Below are 24399 nucleotides of genomic sequence, written 5' to 3'. Positions count from 1 at the left end.
TCTCAGCCTCTTGATTAGCTAGGATTACAGGCATGAACCACCAGCACCCAGTTCCCTGAGCTTTTTTTGCTCAAGGAAACGACTCTATCACTTGAGCTACAGCTCCACTTTCAACATTTTCGTAGTTTATTAGAAACACTCTCATGTACTTTCATGCCTGAGCTGGCTTCGAACCAGATCTTTAGATCATAGCCTGTGAGTAACTAAGATTATAGATGTGAGCTACCGGTGCTCAGCTTCAAATTTGAATTCTTAAAGCTAAGCAAAATAGCATCAGTGAAGCAATAACTATTTGTGACATGAAAATGTTGCACCTTTCAAGAACAAGCTATGAGACACACAGCTCAAATTTCCAGGGACTTAGGCTGGGAAGGTGGCTCAGTGGTAGAGTGCTTGCCTTGCATACATTAGGCCCTGGGTTCGATTCCTCAGCACCACATAAGCAAAAAGAAAAAAAGCGGGAAGTGGCACTGCGGCTCAAGTGGTAGAGCGCTAGCCTTGAGCTGAAGAGCTGAGGGACAGCGCCCAGGCCCAGAGTTCAGGCCTCACAACCGGACCCCCCCCCCCAAAAAAAAAAAGTTCCAGGGACTTTATACAATAGAGGTATATAGACCTTTTCCCCCCTGGATTTCCAAAAATCAGGTATTTTTACATCACTTAGTGAGAGGGATACTGACTCACAATAACCACCATAATGGACAAACACAGTAAGTATAGGTTCTATTTTAAACTTAGGATTCTGAAGTATTCATTTAGAGTGACTTTTAGTATAAGTACCATCTCCACCACAAGGAATAAGGAGAAATGGAAAGCAGAGTACTGTCCACACAGTGTTAGCAGCAGATCAACTGTGGAGAGTGAGGTTCATCCTGCTTATTGTTAATGGCTCACTCTCTTTCTTTGTCTCTTCCTCATCATGCCTCTTTCTTCCTAGTAGTATTCTGCTAAACTCTAGAGCTCTCAGTCAGAAAGGTAAGTGACAAGAGCACATTATCCCTCTTTTAGTGATAAGGAGGGGCTTCTCCAGGTTCAAAATCACAAATGTCAATATGTGGCTCTGAGTCACCACCTCAGGGGGAAGAAACCTCCGTTAACACCTTTCTACAATCACAAAGTTGTGTGCCACAGTGTACCTTATGATTTTCAGTGTCACAGTAAGGGGGAAGGGGGAAGAGTAGGCAAGAATAGGAGAGGACACAGAACTGGCAGACAGAAGTAGGTGACAGTAGATGGTGGGAAGAAACATGCCTCAAAACCTTTTAGAATATGGCTAATGTATGTGGATTAACTTCTGGTCAATTGTGTTCACTTTTTTCATACAGATTTCATGGTATGCTGTGGGTTTTTTTGTTTGTTTATTTTTGGTCAGTCGTGGGACTTGAACTTTGGGCCTAGATGCTGTCCCTGAGCCTCTTTCTGCTCAAGGCTAATGTTCTACCACTTTAAGCCTTAGTACTACTTCTGGTTTTCTGGTAGTTAACTGAAGATAAGAGTCTCCCAAGCCAGTACGGGTAGCTCACACCTGTAATCCTAGCTACTCAGGAGGCTGAGATCTGAGAATTGCAGTTCTAAGCCAGCCCAGGCAGGAAAGTCCATGAGACTCTTATCTCCAATTAATCACCAGAAAACTGGAAGTGGCGCTGTGGCTCTAGTGGTAGAAGCTGGCCTTGAGCTCAGGCACAGTGCCCAGGCCCAGAGTTCAAGCCCCATGACTGAAAAAAAAAAAAAAAAGTCTCATGGACTTTCCTGCCTCGGCTGGCTTTGAACCATGATCCACAGATCTCAGCATTCTGAGCAGCTACACTTACAGGTGTGAGCCTATAAGTGTTTTTTTTTTTGTTGTTGTTGTTGTTTTTTCTCCTCAGGTAACTCTAGAAACAAGTCCTTCATCTCATTAACTCATGAAGACCTCTACTTGCACATGAGCAACTTCATTCTTTACAGACTTGAAGCTAGCCCAGTGGAGATACATATTTTCTGAAAGACCTGGCCACACACAAGTTCTAGCCAAAGTGTTTTTAAAAGAGCAAAGAAAAAAGTAAGATAAATTAATACAAAGGACCAAACTGCTAAAACAGCTATAACATTTCTGTCTTAGCAGGCAGAAAACAGAAACTGTCAATTCTCAAGAATTCAGAACAGCAGTTACATCTCCACAAGTTAACCCAGTAGACCTCCTGGATACCTACCAATAAGTACCAGCACCTTGTGATGTTAGCTCCATGCCATCCACTGAATTGTAGCTATCATCATCCATGATCTTGGAAAGACCAAAATCTGTTATTTTTATCTCTCCACATGCTGTACCATTTACTAACAGAATATTACCTAAAAAGATTAAAAAAAACTTTATGAATAAGCAGAGTTTTAGTTAATAAGAGAAAAACACAATGTATTAACAGACATGAAAGGAACACAGAATTCTGAATCTCTGGGATAAAACAATTTAACTCTGGATGCTGGGGAAGAGTCTTTGGTGTCTGCTAGAAATTTCTGTTTTCCAAGAATTACTTGCTTAATGTGCCAAACCACTACTATAAGCATTGGAAATAAAAATAACTTGCCAAAATAAAATATCACTTGTACAGAAGGGTAACGAATCATGGGAAAATCTCCTACTAACTTTCAGTAAGATTGCTATACAACCCTGTTAAGAATGGCAATTTTGAAGGGAAGTGGGAAGTAAGAAGGAAACGGAGAGGGTAGAGGAGGGGAGAGGGAATTGGAGAGGAGAGGAAGAATAAAGAAAATGCTAGGTTATTAAAGCTAGTACCACAGCGCCACCTATAGCTCCTATGATAGGGATGTGTTGAATTCAGTGACAGAACTAGATCACATAATAGCTCTATTTGAAAAACCACCTCAGTATGATTTTTTTAAGTCACATGAACTATATGAGAACACTGAAGAACACTGAATAGTGAGATTAATATGTAACTACCAGAAGAGTAAAGCAAAGTTAACAACTTTGGCACAGAAGAAGTTAGTAAGACTAGTTTTCTAACACCCAGGCCAAGATAATCCTAAAATGGTTTGAGTAATCCTACATAGAATATATGCAGATACCTAGAAAACAAAACAACAACAACAACAACAACAACAACAACAACAAACCGAACCTCTTGGGAATAACAACCAAAACTGAAATAAGAAGTGTATCTGGTCTTTACTTATTACTGATAACTATCAAAGTCATCAAAGATGATTAATAATGCAAAAATATTTTTAAAAGCTGCCATAATTTAATGAAATATGTGTAAAGTAAATTGCTAATTTTGGGTACATTTACCAAAGAAGAACTGCTAGACAGTATGAGTAATAGGAATAAACAAAACTGAACTTGCCAGGATAACTGTTGCTCAATAGAACTTAGACCGTGAGTAGCCCTGGCTCTGCAGATTAAGAGCAGTTTCTTCAGATTATTTAATCCCATTCACCCACTGTCCTTAAAACCAGTCCTGGGCAGCCAGAATACCTTTCTTCCCACACTACCCAGGCAATCTACAAATGGATCTTGTTAGGTCTTCTTGATTCCTCTCAAATCGTCTAACTTAATAAAATCCAATCACTTCAAAGACTGAAAAAGTCACCAATATTGTTTTCTAAAAGTTAGACATACCTGGCTTGAGGTCATAGTGTATGATGGGAGGTTTTATTTCATTTAAGTACTTTAAAGCATTCACAATCTGCATGATAATGGATCGGGCCTCTTTCTCCGACATTAATTTGTGCTGTTTCAGGTAGAAGTCCAGATCATTTCCCTCGCAGTATTCTAATACTGTACAAAACCTAAAGACAAATAAACCAACATTTAACCTTGGGGTAAGAACAAGCAGATTACAACTATCTCAATCACTCCTAGCAGAAACTATTGGCTTCTTTCGTTCCTTTCTCCTTTGTCCCTTAAAATACTTTTCTTTACTCAGTATCCATATCTGCTATGTCACAGGAAAAGTGTTTGCTCCCCCTGAAGAGCCTCTTGTACCCTTCTACGTTGGCATGGACCCAGCTGAAGTTCACCAAGGTATAACTCTTCTTGAATCTACATCATTAATTAAGGACACTGGCAAGAACTATAATGTGTATGTGTTAAACATGTTCTAGCCAAGTATTCTTTTACATAACCACATCATATACCCATTTCTAAATAACCATATGGGATCAAGTATACACTTCTCCCTTGTAAGCACTGAAAAAAACCTAGTGTTTGCCCAGATCCCCAAAACAAGTTGCATAGTCTGTCTCCTAGGAGTTTTATACAGTATTACACAAATGTGTTACAATATGGTATGGATTCTTTTTATGGTCAATAGATCATATAGATCATACAGACCCACATTTAAAATTACACACCACTGGTGGCCTAACAGGTCATGTGTCTTGTCTTCCAAGATATTTAAAAACTGATGTAAATTGGGCACGGGTAGCTCATGCCTGTAATCCTAGCTACTAAGGAGGCTGAGATCTGAGACTCACAGTTCAAAGCCAGCCCAGAAAGGAAAGTCTGTGAGACTATTATCTCCAATAAATTAGCAAGAAATTGGAAGTGTTGCTGTGGCTCAAGCACTAGCCTTGAGCTGAAGAACTAAAGGACAGCGCCCAGGCCTAGAGTTTAAGCCCCACGACCAATTTAAAAAAAAAAAAAAAAAAAAAAAAACTGATGTAAAGCCAGCCACTGGTAGCTTATACCTATAATCCAAACTACTTACTCAGGAAGCTGAGATCAGAAGATAGTGGTTCGAAGCCAGCTTGGAGAGGAAAGCCTGTGAGACTCCTATCTCAAGCACCAAAAAGAGCCAAAAGTAGTCCTATGGCTCAAGTAGAGTGCTAGCCTAGAAGCAGAAAAGCTCAGAGACAGCGCCCAGACCCCAAGTTTAAGCCAAAAAAAAAACAAAAAACAAAAACCAACAACAAAAATTTAAACAAACAAACAAAAAAACCTGATTTAAGTCTTTCTAAACTGTCTGAGTATCCCAGTGAGCCCTGAGAGAGAAATACCTTTAGAACTTAGATTGTGACAGGGTTTGTCAATCAATCAGGTCTAGCCAGAAAACAAAAACCACTTGAGTATTTAAGACAGAAAACAGGTTTTAATTCAGGAAATTGATCACACAAATGAGGGAAGATCAGAGAAGACAAATTGGCCAGAGAGGCAACCCCAGCAATCATCTATAACAGGAAGCCTTTAACAACCTAAAACCAGATAATCACAGGAAAAGATAGTTCAACTAGAACTCAGGGTCACTGAGGAAACTCAAAACTCCGTGTTCCTCCCTCAGCTGAACCTAGATGGACATCAACTTGACATGAGTCCATTAATGCACAGCCTACAAGGGCTAACCTCCTTCCTTAATGTAGAACAGGGAAGGGCAAGCAGGTCAGGACTAGCACTGGGGTGTTCAGGGTGGGCAACTTGAGACTGAACTTCAAACAGCACTGACATTGATGGTTAACATATGCTCTTGTGGAATCTCAAAACTGAACAAAATCTTAGGCATCTTACAAAACATAGCAGGACAAGCTAGTACTCTATTTGAGAATGAATATCTCCAACGTGTATTTTCTGATCTGAAGAGCTAAAATCTGAGACTTTCACATCTTTGATCAACATGAAACACAGAAACAAAATCTCACTTTTAATAACCAAACAATGGTCTGGCTTATTTTTGGTGAAAATTCATCATATACAAATGGGACAAACAAAGCTAAAAGAACAGTATGGAATCACTTTAGTGCATCACAATAGTTAAAAGTATGTAATTTTTTTTTTTTGGCCGGTCGTGGGGCCTGAACTCTGGGCCTAGGCACTGTCCCTCAGCTCTTCAGCTCAAGGCTAGCGTTCTACCGCTTGAGCCACAGCGCCACTTCTGGCTTTTTTGTTTATGTGGTGCTAAGGAATTGAACGCAAGGCCTCATGCATGCGAGGTAAGCATTCTACCACTGAGCCACCTTCCCAGCCCAAAAAGTATGTAAATAATTTTAAACAGAAGACACTCCAAGTCATTCTATTTATCTTTGAAATGTTTTTAGTATTTACACTTCAGGGAGGAGTAGGGGAATCCCTATCTAGTATTCAAGGGATATATTCAAAGTAAGGAATCCACTCAATGTGGTGTTACCTGTGGAGACCTGACCAGGTCCTCCCTCTCCTACTCTCCAACTAAGGTATTTTCCTGAATGATATTCAGAAACATACATTCTATGCTTGGTACAAGAGCTCCTTAATAAAAAAGGAAAATCACATGATTTCTGAGGTAATTTGGGCTAGTTATCTGTGTAGCCATACAAGATAGCTGTTGGCTGAACAGAATGAAATTCCTAGAATTACCCTAGGAGGCAAAGGGGATACCTGTAAACCACATCTAGGATATGGTTTCCCCAACTCAGGCCAAACTCCTACACAGAAACATTTTCTAACTGTTGTAATGTTCCTAAACTTCTAGATAAGCCCAGAGGCTCCAGATCTTACTTGTTATGCCAGGTAATAACATAGAGGATTATTAAACAATTGCCAAAGATTTCACCTAAGTCTTGCTTTCACTGCTAGAATGGCAGACTTACGAGTCAGTGTCCAGTGAAAAGTAATCATACAGCTTAACTATTCTGGGATGATCCAGTTCTTTGTGAATCCGGTATTCCCTACACGCATGCCTGCAAACAGAATGAAAAATTAACAAGAAGGCATTTGAGCACACCATTGACAAAACTACAGGTATATATTTGAATACACTGGTTAAATGAATGGACATCAACCTTGGTAGTTTTTTGTTGTCGTTTTTCCGGTTCTGACTTGAACTCAGGGCTTGTGTGTTGGCTGTCTCTGAGCTTTTTCAGCTCAAGGCTAGCACTGTACCTCTGAGCCATCGCTCCACTTCAAAGTTTTGATGATTAACTGAAGAGTGTCATAGACTTTCCTGCCTAAGCTGGCTTTGAACTGTGATCCTCAGATCTCTATCTCTGGAGTAGCTAGGACTACAGGTGTGAGCCACTGGCACCAGGCTCTTTCAACTTCTTTCCACAAAAATCCTACCTTTTCTGTTTCTATCCAAGTATCAAAGATTTAAAAATATTGGGTTGAACACAAAAACAAAGTACAGTGATAAAAGTTCTGCCTTAGTTCCTGGGTATTTGAGCAAATTATCGAATACGGATCCTTAACCCAATGAGCAGTGTCTGGCCACCACTTCTGCCTGAAATGATGTATTCTGATTGTGGTTTGAAACAATGAGGCATTACTTGGCATCACCTAGGTAGCTTCTCACTATTAAACATGACAGATTTGTACAGTCAGAATATTCAATGTATATATGTGATAAGGAAGCGGGAAATATAAAATGAGTAATGAAGTGGGAAATGTGAAATAGCAATGAAGTAAAGATGATTTATACTTTAAGAAAATAACATAAAATACTACTGAGGCTGAGTCTTGCTTGCTTTTATTTGGTCATTTTTGTATGAATTCAATGGCTGTGGGTTTTACTTTGTTTTCTTTTTCTTTCATTTTTTAAAATGATTTTTAGCTGGTATTCACAAAGAAAGTGAGTGCTAAGATCTGTGCTGCTAATGAAACCAAGTGCATTTCTTAGCCAGCTGTCAGTGGCTCACACCTATAATCCTAGTTACTCAGGAGTCTGAGAATCTGTGTTTGAAGCCATTCCAATCAGAAAGTCTTTGAGACTCTATTTCCAATTAAGCAACAAACTGGAGGTGTAGCTCAAGTAGTAGAGGGCTAACTATGAGCAAGAAAGCCAATAGAGAACATGAAGCCTTAAGTTCAAAACTCTCTATGGGCACATATACACACACCAAAAGGCACATTTTTAATATAGCTGTGTCATACCATCTTTTGGGCCCTCTGCTGGAAAAGAAGAATCAAGTCTCAATGAGTATCTTTTTAAATTTATCCACTAGTAAGTACTATATCATATGTGAATGTATAATAGCTTGAATCTGCTTTATGATATATAATAGTGACTATACTTTTTATCAGAGCTGTCTTAATGACACTATTCTTAAATGTTTTCTTTCCAGGTAGTGGAAAAACTAATTAAAATTATGGTTTCAAAGACATGGTTTTCTTCTCCTCCAAAGCTGTATTTTTTACATATATAAATGGTGATCTCCTGGACTCAAACTTAAGTTTGTAAACTTGTGTTTAGGAATTATGTGATAAATCAATTGGCAGCACGTTTACTTTTAAATCTTATTCCTTACTAATAAAATTCATGGTGATCTTGACTTTACAGTAGAGTTTTGGTATCCACAGGTATATGATTCCAAGACCACCACTGAGAAAAACCCAGGAGTGCTCGAGAGGTATGTAATTTGGTGGTATACTGCAGATGTCTGATTTATATAATGCTGCCCAACTTGCTGTCTTTCAACAAATCTACAATTGTGGGAGGATTATCATAACTTAGACCTTGCTTTTGGGGCACTGCTTATTTTTTGTGTGTGTGCTGGTATAGGAGCTTGAATTCAGGGCCTTTTTCTCTCATTCAGCTTCTTTGCTCATAGTGGTACTCTACCACTTGAGCCACTCCTCTAGTACAACATTTTTGCATGGACTTTTTTACCTGGGCTGGCTTCAAACTTCAACCTTGAATAGCTAGTATTACAGTCATAAGCCTGGCTACCTTTTGTTGTGGGGAGGAACATTTTTACAGAATTAGAGGAAGAGTGACACTCAGCAGATCACATAACAATTCAAATACAAATGCTCATAATATGAGACTCAGAGCTTCTCTGTATCAACTGAGTTAAGTATAATGTGCATACTAGGAGAAGAAAAACAAAGAAGGGGGTAACAATGCTCGACAAGAAATGTACTTATTACCTTACTCATATAACTGTAACCCCTCTGTACAGAATCTTTGCAGTAAAATTTAAAAAAATTTTTTGATTTTGAACTGGGCACTGGTGGATGGCTCCTGTAATCTTAGCTACTCAAGAAGGCTGAGATCTAGGATTGTAGTTCAAAGCTAACCCAGGCAGGAAAGTCTGTGAGACTCTTACTTCTAATTAACTACCCAAAAGCCAGAAGTGGAATTGTAGCTTAAGTGGTAGAGCACTCGTCTTAAGCAAAAAAGCTCAGGGACAATGCCTAAGCCTTGAGTTCAAGCCCCAGGACCAGCACAAAATAGACAAATACATACAAAATTTTTGTTTTGAGGTTTCTTTTTTTTGGTGGTATTGGGGTTCAAACTCAGTTCCTCAAGCTTGCTAATAAGCAGGTAGTTGAGCCAGTCTCCTAGCCACTTATGTTTTAGTTATTTTTGTGACAAGTCTTACATTTCCATCCTGGCCAGCTTTGACTAAAATCCTCCCACTTAAAGTTTTCTATGTAGCTAGGATGACAGTATGAGCCATCAATGATGCTCAATTATTAGTTGAGATGGGGGTCTCAGCTTGCCTCAAGCCTTAATCATCCTCCTAAATTGTTAGGATTATGAGCATAAACTATCAAATCTGGTCTTTTGTTTTGGGGGGAAGCATATTAGATTAAAACTGCATGCAAAAAAAATTCACAAATAAAATGGGCTTGTTGTACTTTGTTCTAAGAAATGTGAAGATTATAAAAATTTGAAATTATAAAAAATGTTTTCTTAGAAAATGTTTAATACAGCCAGGGCTGATGGCTCACACTTGTAATTAATGCTAGATATTCAGAAGGCTGAGATCTTAGGATCAAAGTTCAAAGCCAGCCCAGGCAGGAAAGTCTGTGAGACTCTTACATTCAATTAACCAGCAAAAAGTCAGAAATGGAGCTGTGGCTCAAGTGGGTGCTAGCCTTCAGCAAAGAAGCTCAGGGACAGCACTCAGGCCAAGTTCAAGATCTGGAACTGCCACAAAAATAAATAAATAAATAAATGTACAGTACTCTTCAACCATGGATCCAACTAACCATGGATCAAAAATATTCACTTAATTGCAGCTGTACTAAATATGTTAGACTTTTCAACAATTTAAATAGTAGTTACATTCTATTAGACATTATAAATTCTCTAGAACATTGTATAGGAGGGTACACACAGGTTTTGTAAGCCCCTGTGCCATTTTATATGAGGGACTTAATCATTTGCATATTTTGGTATCTACGGGGATCCTAGAACAAATCCCCTATGGATTTAAAAGCACTTTTCTGCTTTAAAATAGTTTTTTAAGATTATAAACAAAAATGTATTATATAATCTGACATTCACATACTGAATTTTAAAATAAAAAATTGTATTTATACAGCATAATTACCCATAATTTTTTCAAGTATTTAGATCTTAAGTTACCAAAAATAGTGTGAGAAAAGCATCTTTTTTTATTAGTTTACTTCCTTTCTGTTAATCTTGTGAGAGCTGTTTTTTCTGAAAAGTTCCTGCTTTGGCCAGGTGGTTTAGCCCTTGGTAATTACATTTTAGTTATATCCTTTTCCCGCTGCATTTTAATTAGGACATCCTGTTAGAAGCCCCTTGAATTTTAGTTGTCTTTTTTTGTCAGTCGTGGGGCTTGAACTCTGGGCTTGCACACTGTCCCTGAGCTCTTCAGCTCAAGGCCAGCACTCTACCACTTGAGCCACAGTGCCACTTCCGGTTTTCTAGTCCCTTATTCTGACATCACATCCCAACATCCTGATCTGAGCTATTTCTAACAGTAACTGGGCTGGACATGTAGATTAGTAGACTGTCCAGTTTGTGCAAGACCCTGGGTTCATTCTCCAACAGCACCAAAAAAATAAAACAAAAACCATAAACTGTTAGGTAATCGTACACAATTTAGTTCAGAAATATTTTTTAAGGTAAATGCTAAAAAATAAACTTTGGGGGGGGGGGTGGCGTCGGTTGTAGGGCTTGAACTCTGGGCCTGGGCACTGTCCCTCAGCTATTCAGCTCAAGGCTAGCACTGTTCTACCACTGAGCCACAGCCCCACTTCTGGCTTTTTCTGTTTATGTGGTGCTGAGGAATCCAACCCAGGACCTCATGAATGCAAAGCAAGCACTCTACCACTGAGCCACCTTCCCAGCCCGAAGAGAAAAAAATAAAACTTTCTTGATGGAAACTTCAGGCTTATTCTTGAAGCTACCACTTTGGGCAATCTTTGCTTTTTTTTTTTTTTTTTTTTTGGGTCCGGTCGTGGGGCCTGAACTCTGGGCCTGGGTGCTGTCCCTCAGCTCTTCAGCTCAAGGCTAGCACTCTACCACTTGAGCCACAGTGCCACTTCCGGCTTTTCTTTTCTTTTTGCTTATGTGGTGCTGAGGAATCGAACCCAGGGCCTCGAGCATGCAAGGCAAGCGCTCTACCACTGAGCCACCTTCCCAGCCCAATCTTTGCTTTTTCTAATGCTTCATTTCATAATTATGTCTTTCCGTAGAGAAAAGATGGGCCAACAGCACAGCAGAGTGGCATGAGATCCTTCCTTGCTGCATGAGGAAGTAAAAACCTGGTTCCCAGAGCTGTGGTTTCCTTGTCCTTGGTGGGAAGTTCAGAAACACACTCTAGTTATAAGCACACACAGCTTTGGCTCAAGCCCTTCACCAAGGTAGCACCACAGCTGCCTTTTTGGTTTGCTTTTTAAATTTTGTTTTAATTGTCACTATAAAGATGATATACAGAGGAGTTACAATTACATCAGTCAGGTAAAGAATACCTTCCTTTTTGGACAATATCACCCCTTCCCTGGCAGTTTTTCCCTCCCATCACAGCTGCCTTTCTGAATATATCAAGATTCCACATACTACATTACCTTGGGGGAGAGGGAGTAAGTGGGAGGGGGTACTGATGCTTAAAAACAAGCAGATCACTGCTCAAATCAGAAATTACTTGAGAATGCTTTTTAACTCTGCAATTAATGGAGTAATTTATTCATTTTTGTACGGGCCAATTTCTCTGTGAAAGTACAGAAAACAGAGGAAACCAAGAATCAAAGGAAGAATCTTTCCAAATCCTAAACACTAAAGGAAATCTGCCAAGCATCCCTGACAGCAGCAGTCACTCAGTGGCATCAATCTCACAGCTAGAGGCTGGCTCCATTGGTAGAGCACCAGCTACTAGTAAACTCATAGCCAGCTCTCATCCTTCATCAGCCAAGGCTTGACTGGGCAGTTCCATACATGCTTAATTTTCCCGTTAGTATCCAAGCTACCAGTGCACTGTAAATAGAGACTTAAGTAAGAAAGCAGGAGAAATGCACTACACTGTTAGCCTATTACAGGTAGATATAAAATTTGAACTTCAAAATACTTGCTTTCACTTAGAAGTTTCATACAAGGACATATTAGTTTAGTTATAAATTATTTCTGTAGTTAACTTTCTAGGTTTCCTTTTTTCATTCAAATGATCTGATTTCAAATACACATGGGAAATCACCTTGAAGAATGGAAATATAATTTTAAAACAGTACTATGTATAGTAGTAGCATTTTCATATTTATGTTACCCCATACCAAAGTGTACTATCTTTCATTGTTTAACAAAAAATTATTGAAGCACTCTCTTCAAAGTGTTATGTGTTTGATCTAAGCTTTCTTTATGCTCAAAGGTATGTAGCTTAAAATTCATAATATGACTTATCACTTACAAAGTAAAATCTTTCAAAGAAAAGCAGAATGTTGAAGAATTCCTCTCAAGCAGAATGTTGAAGAATTCCTCTCAAGCAAGGTGGTCACAATTTTGCACACTCCCCCTCTTCCCCAGGTGTCTGTCAGCTCTCTCTGTACATGTTCTCTGAGATACAGTGAGTCCCACTGATGAGTAAATAGTAAGAAGGCACCACAGGCAGCTGAGCTGGAACAGCAGAGCTTGGATAAAGCAGTCTCTTAACTTGCTTTCTCTGACTGACACCAAATCTATAACCAACAAGGCTAAAACCAGCTATTCAAGTATGTTTAGGAGGGACATGAGCCTGGCTTCAACTCTGGAAAGTCTAGATCAGCTGACTGCTCTCCTCAAATTACTATGGTTCTCTTAAGGTCAGCCTAAAAACTAAATTCTAAAATGGAAAAATATGTACAAGTCCTGGTATAGAAACTGTATTTTCAAAGTTGACCATTGTATGGTCAATTGGTTTAGAGTAGCCGATGCACAGGTAAGCTACAGAAAGAGCACTGATGACCTGGTCTGACGCCATTAAGCCATTCACAAGCCTCAATATAAAAGGGGCAATTCTCACTAATAAATGGTCTGAATAATGTGTGCTTTCCTTCACCAAAATGCTCCTGGCATTCACTGGTACATGCCATTCTTCCCAGACGTCATGTGACTGGAATGTGCTTGTAATAATGTATCTGCTCCTCAGGAGCATCTGGACTACAGCTGCTTGTCACATAAGACACACATGCAGGGAAGCCATGTGTAAGACACCCATCATCCCTCTTCCTACCTCTGTTAATCCTGATTTCTTTTAATGTTGTACAAAACCTCTCTGGAGTCCAGAGTTGGGCCCCACTGCCAATAGGTGAGGAGTGAGGCTCAGTTCTCAGATGGATTGTCTAGCAAGCACAAGGCTTTGAATTGGAATCACAGCACTCAATTTCAAAAAATGGTGTGTGGGGAATCCCTGATAAGCAACAGGTATGAAGCAAGATTTGTTTTGGTTTAAGGTCCCAAGAACTGACTTAAGACAAATACTTAGAATTTCTCTTAAGATTCAAAAGTCAACTAAAAGGCTTTTTGCTCTCCTTACCTCTGACCCTGAAATATTATTTATGAGAAAAAGCACAGAGCTGTCTCTATAATCAAGAGGTGTTTGCTTCTATCAAAAGGAGCTTGTTTCCTCCCTTCAGGGGCAGAACCTGTCTCACTCAATACTTGTACCTATCACGTGGAAACTAACACAGGTCAGCCCAGTGGGAAACCTAAAGGAAAATTAAGTCTGGGGCTCTCAAAGCAAATGAACCAGAGGCAGTTGCAGACAAACCTGATACTACTGGAACAAAGAAATTCGCAGCTGCATATCTAACAACTAGTCACTCAAAAAACAAACAAACAAAAAAAACCCACCACCCTCTGAAACCTTTCATCCCAAGGACAGAGGAGGGCTCCACTTAGCGCATTCTGAAGAGAAGCAAACACAGGGAGATAGGGAACACCCACAATTTTGAGATGGGCAAACTATACTGGGGCAGGAGTGCGGCACTAAGGGCTGAATAAGTCAAGCGCATACACAGAGACAAACTACAAGCCCCCTCTAAAAAAACTATAAAACTACATGACTATAAAACTACATGACTGAGCTACCAGTCTCCCAGGGTCCCCAGACCATTAGGGGACACTCTTAGTTGTTTTTTTAGATTAGCAACAATGGTTTCATTGTAGCTATTTTTAGACACAATAGAAAAGGGAGTTAAGAGCATGGGTTCTAGGTTGACAACTCAGCCAGTGAACTGTTACTCCAATAGTGTGTATACTTTCTCCATCAGTAAGAAGCAAAGTATATTCACTCTCCTAGGTTAATTAGGAAGATAAAATAAAACAAACATCTAAATCTCTTGGCACAATGTTCAAACTAGAGTTATTAAATTTAGAGGAAAAAAAAAGCAGATACTTTAGTATTACTTACTTGTGGTAATTCTCCTTTTTCTCATCTCTCCAGTTTTTATTTAACTGGTGAATTTTCACAGCTACATATCTTTGCTCAGTTAGGTCAAATGCCTATAAAGAAAAGGAATAGATTGTATTCTAAATAAACATTAACAAGAATGATTGGGAATTAACTGAAGCTTCTATTTAACAGATAAGCACAAAGTCCAGAATACATTATTAAATAAAAACAGCAGCAAATGACAACACATCACGTATTTCCTTCAGTGTTGCAATCATCTTGAAACTTGTGATTAGATAATTTAGAAGTCTCCAGACACACTGGCACCAAGGGGTTTAGAAGACAAACCCAAGCAAACACCACAAGCAGAAAGCCTGCACATGCCTTCCCCACTCTTCCTAATAATGCTCCTTCTTGAATAGCACCCTCTTCATCTCAGACCTTTCTCCCTTAGGTTGTCTCTAGCCCCTCAGCGAACCCCCTGACTTCACATACTCCAACAGAAAGTCTTCCTGCTGTTGAAATCCAGAGGAGGACTGGGAGTATGGCTTAGTGATAGAGAGCTTGCCTAGCATGCATAAAAGCCCTGGGTTTGATTCCTCAGTACCACATAAACAGAAAAGGCCAGAAGTGGCACTGGCCCAAGCAGTAGAGTGCTAGCATTGAGCAAAAGAAGCTCAGAAACAGCACCCAGGCTCTGAGCTCAAGCCCCAGAACCGGGGGTTGGGGGGGTGGGGGGAAGAAAAAAGAAAAAGGATAAAAAGGATTCACACTGCCTGCTTCCTAGAGAAAAATAACTCCTCAGGATGCAACTTTCTAGAATTTAACTGTTTCAAAAATCTCTATGTTTTGGTATTTGGTGTATTGTGTCTATTAAGATAAAAACAACCAAAAACAAAAGGCAGCCCTGCTATTACTTCTATCCTTATTTGCAGGGTTAATGCAAAGCTTAAAGCTAGTCACCTTAACACCCAGAAGGATTGTGGTTTGAGGCTAGCCCAGGCAGTTGGCAAGATTCCATCTCATAAACAAACACCCCTGCCCCTGAAGAGTTGGGTGAATAGCTTAGGCACAGTAAGAGTATGGGTTTAACTCAGGAAGAAAAGGGGGGAGTTAATTAAAGAATTCTTTTAGCATGAATTCTTCCATTCCTTTTTTATTTTTTGGTTGGTTGTGGGGCTTGAACAAGGCCTGGGCCCTGTCCTTAAGAGCTTTTTTCAAGTAGTACTTTATCACTTTGAGCCACAGAGCCACTATAGGTTTTTGGGTGATTAACTAGAATAAGAGACTTACAGACTTTCTTGCCCAGGCTGGCTTTGCACTGTTATTCTCAGGTCTCAGCCTCCTGAGTAGCTAGGATTACAGGCATGAGCCACTGGCATCTGGCTAGATTTTTCTTTTTTTTTTTTTTTTTATTATTGTGAAAATACCGTACAGAGAAGGATTACAATTACATGGGCAAGGTAATGAGTACATTTCTTATCGAGCATTGTTGCCTCCTCCTTTGTTTACCCTTAGATTCTTAAGTTTAGATCTGAGGACCGTGGTTCAAGGCAGCCCAGGCAGGAAAGTCCATGAGATTCCTATCTCCAATAAATTACCAAAAAAGCCAAAAGTGGAGCTGTGGCTCAAGTGGTAGAGTACTAGCCTTGAGCAAAGTTCAGGGACAGTGCCCAGACCCTGAGTTCAAGTCCCAGGACTGGCAATAAATAAATAAATTAACAAATAAAGAAAAACAGCCTCAATATGTAGTTCAGTTATGAGTGCGTCTAGCATGTATGAGGCCCTAGGTTTGATCTCTAGTGAAACACCACATTTTATGAAAGCTTTTTATTTACTCAAAAGATTTCTCAGGCTAAGGATATAATTCAGTAGAACATTTGCCTACCATGTAAACAAGGCCATGGGTTCAATCTCAAGCACTACCAAAAATTTTAAATAAAATAAATAAGAAAAAAGTTCTTATGATCTAAACATACCTCATAATAAAGATTATACCTTAGTAAACAGAATTAAAACAGCTATACAGCAATAACCACTTAGTAAGCCAATTCTGCATTTTATAGCCAGGTGCTAGAAATATGTGCATCTGTAGTTGGTAAAATATCAACTGGAGGAGCCAAGCACCAATGTCTCATGCCTATAATCCTAGCTCTTCAAGAGGCTGAGACCTGAAGATTGTTGTTCAAAGCCAGCCTGGGCAGGAAAAATCCATGAGACTTTTTATCTCCAATTAACCACCATAAAGAAAGCCAGAAGTGGAGCTGTGCCTCAAGTGGTGGAGCACTAGCTTTGAGCACAAAAGCTCAGAGACAGCACCTAAACCCTTAGTTCAAGCCCCAGGATTGGGGGGGAAAAAAAATCAACAGAAGGACCAGGCACAAGTGGTTCACACCTGTAATCCTTTCTACTCAGGAGGCTGAGATCTGAAGATCAAAGTTTGAAGCCAGCCCAGGCAAACAAATGCAAGAGACTCTTCAATTAACCAGCACAAAACTAAAAGTGGTAATATATGGCTCAAGGGGAAGAGCTACCAGCCTTGAGTAGAAAAAGCTAAGCGAGAGCAGGAGGCCCTGAGTTCAAATTTCAGTGCCAGTACCAAAGCCAAATATGTCTGACATATCGATTACTAATTTTCCCAAGTTGAAAAGTCTCTTAAATTTTATTGGAAGTATTTCCTAAAGAGACAGGTTCTTAAGTTTTTAAATTCTAGCTAGTGGATATCAACCTACTGTTATCACTATTGATAGCCTGTATTCTGTCCTTGTACTGGGTTATTCATACTTACCTTGTAAACTTCACTGAAACCTCCTCTACCCAAAAGATGTAACAACAAATATCTGTCATTTAACGTTGGATGATCTTTAAATCTGTGGAAATAGGGAACATGTAACATTCTGAGGTCAAGGACTACAACCTTTCATTAGCCAAAAATTCCAAAATATCACACAATATACACTCGATTACAGCTGCTGCTGATCATTTGACAATTTACACCAACACACTGAACTCTAAGCACAAAGCTTCACGGTTCAAAGAGGAAGTAAAATTACAATAAACAATGATTGCTACAGAGCCAAAGGTCTAAGTAGCCACAATCAGCTCTTCTGACTTTCTTGATCATTCTTGCTACCTCTCCTGCTACAAAGTGAGAAGGAGTAGTTTGGAGTAGAGCAGGAATTCTCAAAACTACTCAACTCTTCCCAACCATTTAAGAATCACATCCTCTCACCATTTCAAAACTATATAGAGTAAAATTCGAAGGTGGTATTTACTCCCTTAAAAATGGGTAATTATAAAGTGAGACACATATTCTATGTAGTCATTTCTCTATTTCTGACTCTCTTCCTTCCTCCTCTATATTTTTATTTTTGAGACAGTCTTACTATGTAGCTCAGACTATACTTGAATTCATGATCCTTCTCTTCAGTCTCCCAAGTGCTGAGGTTATAGGTATGTACCACCTTATCCAGTTCATTTTTTTCTCGTTAAGAAGAATGTCTATGATACCAGCATGTTCTACAGATTAGGTTTCTACCTGTGGTGTCTGCCTATAATCTTAGTACTCAGGAGGCAGAGGCAAACAATTATGAATTGAAGGATAGCATGGCTTACATAGTAAAACCCTGTCCCAAAAAAACAAGCTCTAGGGATATAACTACATGGTACCACAGTTGTTAATATGTGTAAGACCTTGGGTTCAATCCCTAGTAGCACAAAACAAAACAGGGTCCTACCCTGAATCAGTTGTCTAACAATATTATAAAGAAATGGCATATTCTGGTAAAAATAAGTGTGTGTGTGTGTGTGTGTGGTGTGTGTGTGTGTGTGTGTGTGTGTGTGTGTGTGTGTGTGTGTGTGTGTGTGTGTGTGTGTGTGTGTGTGTGTGTGTGTGTGTGTGTGTGTGTGTGTGTGTGTGTGTGTGTTACACAACAGATAGACAATGGCTCCAAAGGCTCACGTGTTGAAGGTGTGGTCCCCAAACTACTGTCATGATGGAAAAGTAAGTGTGTGTGTGTGTGGTGTGTGTGTGTGTGTGTGTGTGTGTGTGTGTGTGTGTGTGTGTGTGTGTGTGTTACACAACAGATAGACAATGGCTCCAAAGGCTCACGTGTTGAAGGTGTGGTCCCCAAACTACTGTCATGATGGAAAAGAGGATCATGAGGGCAATTGGACTATTAGGAGATGAGGCCTAGTAGAAGAAAATAGGTTCCTGGGTGGGGCTTTATCTTATTTCTAACCCTTCACTCATTCACAGCTGTCATGAGGAGAAGCTTTGCTCTGTTATAAATTCTTTGCCAAGATGTTCTGTGTCTCAACACAAATGAGCCCAGAAACAATGATGCCAAGTGACTTGAAAAAAATAAGCCAAAATAAATCCTTCCTGCCTAGTTTTCACAGGTATTTTTGTCGCAGAGACAAAATCTAACAAAGTGTTTTCCCGATCTTAAAACAACATTTCTATTAATCCCAAAATTACTGTATTTTAATTTAACTGTATTTTGCCTGGGAGGAGAGACAACAAATGCAATAAAGTTGTTGTTTGTATTAGATAGATCCAGTTTGACTCTTTGGTTACATCTGTTATGGACTCCTGGTCAAATTAACTTCTCTAAGCTTGTTTTTTTACTTGTGTATTAAAAATGATAATCATGAGAGTCATGTGTGAGAATGTAGACACTTAGCACCATGCTTGATACACAAGATCTCTGTGAATAGCAAGTACTGGTATACTTGACACTTGGCAAAGGAGTGGGCCAAACAAGACAATGGCCAAACAAGAAGTTTTTGACTATGTGAAAAGTGCTTCAAACTCAAAAATATGTGGGAAAGAATAGTAAGTGGTAAGATCTCTCTCATTTTAGTCTAATTTTCCCATATTTGGGCCTTTAAATGACTTATAAATAAAAGTAGACATTAATTTATAATTAATGGGATTCTTTTTTGGGACGTACTGGGGTACTGGTCCTAGGGCTTAAACTCAGGGTCTGGGGGCTATCCCTGAGATTTTTTGTTCAAGGCTGGCACTCTATCACTTGAGTCACAGCTCCACTTCCATAAGAGTCTCATGGACTTTCCTGCTTGGAATGGCTTCGAACTATGATCCTCACATTACAGCTTCTTAAGTAGCTACAGGTGTGAGCTAATAGTGCTGGCTAGTTAATGGGAATTTTAAAAGTTTTACTTTAAAATCTCAACACCCTAATGGCCCTGAAGGGTCATTTGGAAACTGAGGTCATCTCAACCTAATATTCTTCTGTGGCCCATGTTTCCCTTTTTCAAGGCTCCATACGTAATAGGAATAGCACACATCCCAACCATTTAGAGTTGCAATGCTATAGTTTTAGTAACTTCTACTTGTGTAAAAATGCCATGTGTATGTGTATACATATGTACATATGTATATGTACATATATATACACTTAGTATGTACAATATATTCATATATTTAAGCTAAAGCAGATCATAATTGTGTTCACAAAACTGTAATCATACAAAAGAGCTAAATATACCATGAAAATCATTTACTTAACTTATATTAAAGGAAAAATACTATTCTAGACCATTCATGTCAGAAAGTGCTCAGCAACCTCCACTCCAATACACCCCAAGATGCTTACTGTGAATTATCTTCATTATGTATCCTTTTTAGTTCCCTGATATGTAGATTCCTAACTCTTTCTAGCCTTTCCAGTTCAGCCTGGATCTCTGCTTCTTCCTGAAAAGGAAAGAAAACTTAGAATATAGGGAACTTCACATTTTCATTTCCAAAAAATGAAACATATTTCTCTTGTAAAAACTAAAGGAAAATATTTCACACTAGTAAGATTAAATCCTCTACTCCCTCTTCTCTTGTTCAATCTCTAGGATATAAGCAATTTTAAGTAAGTCTTCACAAATGTTTTGTGCATTTACATATGGGCATGTAAAAAATACTTTTTACAAAAATTAGATTTGCCTTCTGGGTTCTTTTCTCTAGTATGCTTTATACTTGTGTCTTAAGTTCCACTAACTTATAACCTGAGAACCCAGTTGGAAAAAAAAAAGATATGAAAACTAATATATGAAGTAAACACACACATATACCAATAGCAGATTATTAAATGCTTACTGACCACTATTATTCTAAAAAGTATAGGCTGCCGGGTGCTGGTGGCTCACGCCTGTAATCCTAACTCCTCAGGAGGCTGAGATCTGAGGATCGCGGTTCAAAGCCAGCCCGGGCAGGAAAGACCGTGAGACTCCTATCTCCAATAAACCACCAGAAAACCGGAAGTGGCTCTGTGTCTCAAGTGGTAGAACGCTAGCCTTGAGCTGAAGAGCTGAGGGACAGCACCCAGGCCCAGAGTTCAAGCCCCATGACCGCCACAAAAAATAAATAAAATAAATAAATAAAAAATAAAAAGTATAGGCTGCTGAACTTAAAAACTGAGCACATCCTAAAAATGGGGATTTAGTTCAGTAGTAGTATACTTACCTAGCATATTCAAGGACCTAATTTGTTTGGATAGTTTTGTGTTCCAGTCCAAGGGTTTTAACTCAGGGTTGGGCCATTGTCTCTGAGGATTTTTTTTTTTTTTTTGCTCAAAGCTAGTGTTCTACTGTTTGAGCCATAGCTTCACTTTTGGTTTTTGGTGATTAATTGGAGATAAGATTCTCCCGGACTTTTCTGTCTAGCTCCAAACCATGATCCTCAGATCTCAGCCTCTTAAAATAACTAGGATTACAGGTGTGAGCCACCAGCACCCGGCAAGGCACTAGGTTTTATCTCCAATATTGGGGGCAGAGGGAAGGGTAGAAAAAAAAAAAGAAAAATTTTAGGCTGGTATGATAGCCAATGTTTATAATTTCAAAGTAACTTTCAATGAACATCAATCCTCAACTGTTAAACTGGCATAATAATGTCTTCTCTATAGCTACTTCTGGCAAAATAAATAAATAAGAGCTGCTATGTTATTTAAAACAGCACAAGTGTCTTACTATCAACTTCAGAACCCTCTGCTCCATATATTTAATCTCTAGTATAGGGACAGCCACTTATATAGCATTATAATATAGGCAGACGAATCTACTAATTAGTGTCCATTGACACTAATTAACTGGGAGGTGGAATTGATCTGAAAATCTAAAGAAATCATTCCCATCCTTACACATAGTAAGAGTAGCTATTCAGTGATATGAAGCTATTATATTTGCCGAAATGGCCAAATAGATTCTATGTCAGAAGTAAAGTAGAAATCACACTTTTTTTTCTGGTAAGATTTTCCAACTATACTTACTTTTTTTTCTTAAAAAGTCTTTAATAATTATTCATTTTTATTGGACTGATGGCTCAGTTCTGCATTGTCCCTGCTATCTCCTCTTCATTTGTCTCCCTCTCTCCCACTTCTCACAAGAACCCACTTTTTGGTACTTATTTTGCTGGATTTTGACTTTACCTTTCTAAGCAATGACACAACTTGAGTTCTCTTTGGAATATACCTTATTTCCTTCCGTTCATACATTTATAACCACTTGCATCCCACCCCATGTGTTTAATCAGAGGTTTATAGGCTAACTTACTTTTTTAAGATGACCTAATCTGAGTTTAAAGATTTCTTCTTGTTCATGGTATTCTGCTAATGTTAACCTGAAAAATAATGAAAATTCAATAAATTAGTTGAAATAATGTGTCTAAAGAGGAACACTCAAGTGTGCCACAAGATATATTTGTTCTCCAGTTGAGCACCAGTGGCTCACACCTGTAATATTAACTACTCAGGAGGCTGAGATCTAAAGATCAAGGTTGCAAGCCAGCCCAGGCAGAAAAGTCCGTGAGACTCTTCTCTTACCTCTAATAGACTACTCCGATAAAGCTGGAAGTGGCCCTGTGGTTCAAGTAGTAGAGCACTAGTCTTGAGCACAAAGAGGCTCAGGGACAGTGCGCCCATGCCCTGAGTTCAAGCCCCAAGATTGGGAGAAGGGAGGGGAAGAGAGATATTTGGTCTCTCACTTAAGAAAAAAAGGCAGCCCAGGCAGCAAAGTCCATGAGACTCTTATCTCCAATTAACTACCAGAAAACTAGAAGTGGCACTGTGCATGTTGTAGAAAACTAGCCTTGAACAAAAAAGCTCAGGAATAGCATCTAGGCCCTAAGTTCAGGCCACATGACCAACAACAACATCAAAAAAAGATGAAAAGATTATTTTGCAGTCTTCTGACAAGAAACCCCTATGATTTCTAACATACAATGAAGACTCAAAAGCTAAAAGTTTAACTTGTAAACCATGGAAAAAATTGTGAGCCAAATTTTTACAATATTTATGAAATTAGTTTTGTTCTATACTTTGGCAAAAACTCAGAGGGATTATTTTAAAATATTTTAAGGCCCAAATAGATCAAGGAATTTTATTATTCTTGGTAACTCCTAAGACATTTGTTTCTTGTTTCCCTCCTCCCTTTTTTTTTTTTTTTTAAAGACAGGGCCTTGCCTTGTAGCCTAGATGAGCCTCAAACTCATGATTCTCCTATTCTTCCCAAGTAACTGGGATTACAGATATGTACCATCACATCTAGCCTCCTAGGTTTTGATTTTATAATAGCAAGGAGAAAGATAAGGTAGAGAATTAGAGTTGAGGATATGGATTCTGGCAATGAGACTTTGGGCAACCAACATTAACCTTTAACTCAATTTCCTGAAACAAAGCACAACAAATTAAAGAGAACAAAGAACAACAAAGCATTGTGTCTATTTAATAAAAACTTTAAAAGAATGCTGAAAATGGTATTTAAACCATTAAATCAAAGGGTTGATTTGAGGGATAATCACTGATTTCATGTTCCATATAATCCAGTCACATTCTTATTTTGTGTTGTTTGATTTTTTTTTATTTTTTTATTTTTTTTTTGGGTCCGGTCGTGGGGCCTGAACTCTGGGCCTGGGCGCTGTCGTTCAGCTCTTCAGCTCAAGGCTAGCGCTCTACCACTTGAGCCACAGTGCCACTTCTGGCTTTTTTCTTTTTGCTTATGTGGTACTGAGGAATCGAACCCAGGGCCTCAGGCATGCAAGGCAAGCGCTCTACCACTGAGCCACCTTCCCAGCACATTCTTATATCTCAAGAATGAACAAGATGTGCAATTTTTCTTCTCCATCTACCTGCTTCACATTCTAGAAGCATATGCGTAATACTTCAAAGTTTAGACCTCACTGTTTAGACATATTCTAAATAGCAGAAGAGTGAAACACAGCTTTTCCCAGCAGGAAAAGCTATAAAAGAGCCTCTGAGGTTTAATTCAAAAAACAAGTTAAGGCCAGAAGTGGCACTGTGGCTCAAGTGGTAGAGTGCTCGCCTTGAGCTGAAGAGCTCAGGGGCAGTGCCCAGGCCCAGAGTTCAAGCCCAGAACTGGCAAAAAAAAAAAAAAAAGAGTCTGCAAAAACAAGTTAAGAACTAATGCATTCAATAGGACTGTTACATTTTTACTTCGTAACGGCAGAAATTTCCCCTCCCAAAAAAGGGGAAGAAAAATGAAAACTTATAGATAAGAATTCTCTTCAAATGTAACAGATTCTATATGCGAGATCAAGATAATGTGACCTACTCCAAAGACCTACTTTGGCTTCTGGTCAAGTGAAAGAGCCAAGTCACAGACACTCTTTATTAAAAACTAGACTAAAAGCATTCCAGCATAGATTTTACACAGCATTCCAGATAGCAACTGCCTACTGACACACTATGGCCTACTGTCAATTCCAATTGTTATTCTGTAGCTAAAATAAATTGATAAGATTAATTATCTGGAGAAGTTTCAAATCTGGGCTCCTATTTGGACTTGTGAAAGAAAATACTTTGTATTTTAGTTTTAAAATAATCAATTATATGAAAATCTTTT

The 24399-nt window shown here is 38.9% G+C and overlaps 1 protein-coding gene across 4 annotated transcripts in view; it reads right to left on the bottom strand.

Moving 5' to 3' along the window:
* The window catches only part of Tlk2 (tousled like kinase 2), a 107413-nt gene that overhangs the window by 10320 nt on the left and 72694 nt on the right, over window positions 1-24399 (bottom strand). For all 4 annotated transcript variants that reach the window (XM_070027709.1, XM_070027706.1, XM_070027708.1 and 1 more), the window contains 7 exons: window positions 22093-22159; window positions 20151-20248; window positions 17318-17399; window positions 14548-14639; window positions 6562-6651; window positions 3620-3789; window positions 2190-2328 (listed from right to left, as the gene is read on the bottom strand). In XM_070027709.1, coding sequence (XP_069883810.1) covers window positions 2190-2328; window positions 3620-3789; window positions 6562-6651; window positions 14548-14639; window positions 17318-17399; window positions 20151-20248; window positions 22093-22159 — 738 coding nt within the window. The remainder of the gene's footprint in view (window positions 1-2189; window positions 2329-3619; window positions 3790-6561; window positions 6652-14547; window positions 14640-17317; window positions 17400-20150; window positions 20249-22092; window positions 22160-24399) is intronic.

The sequence above is a fragment of the Dipodomys merriami genome, unplaced genomic scaffold, assembly GCF_024711535.1.
Source record: "Dipodomys merriami isolate MVZ:Mamm:240054 unplaced genomic scaffold, mDipMer1.0.p SCAF_19, whole genome shotgun sequence".
NCBI classification, from domain to species: Eukaryota; Metazoa; Chordata; class Mammalia; order Rodentia; family Heteromyidae; genus Dipodomys; species Dipodomys merriami.
The sequence above is the reverse complement of the archived record's forward strand: the minus strand, read 5'-3'. Positions and strand labels throughout refer to the sequence as shown.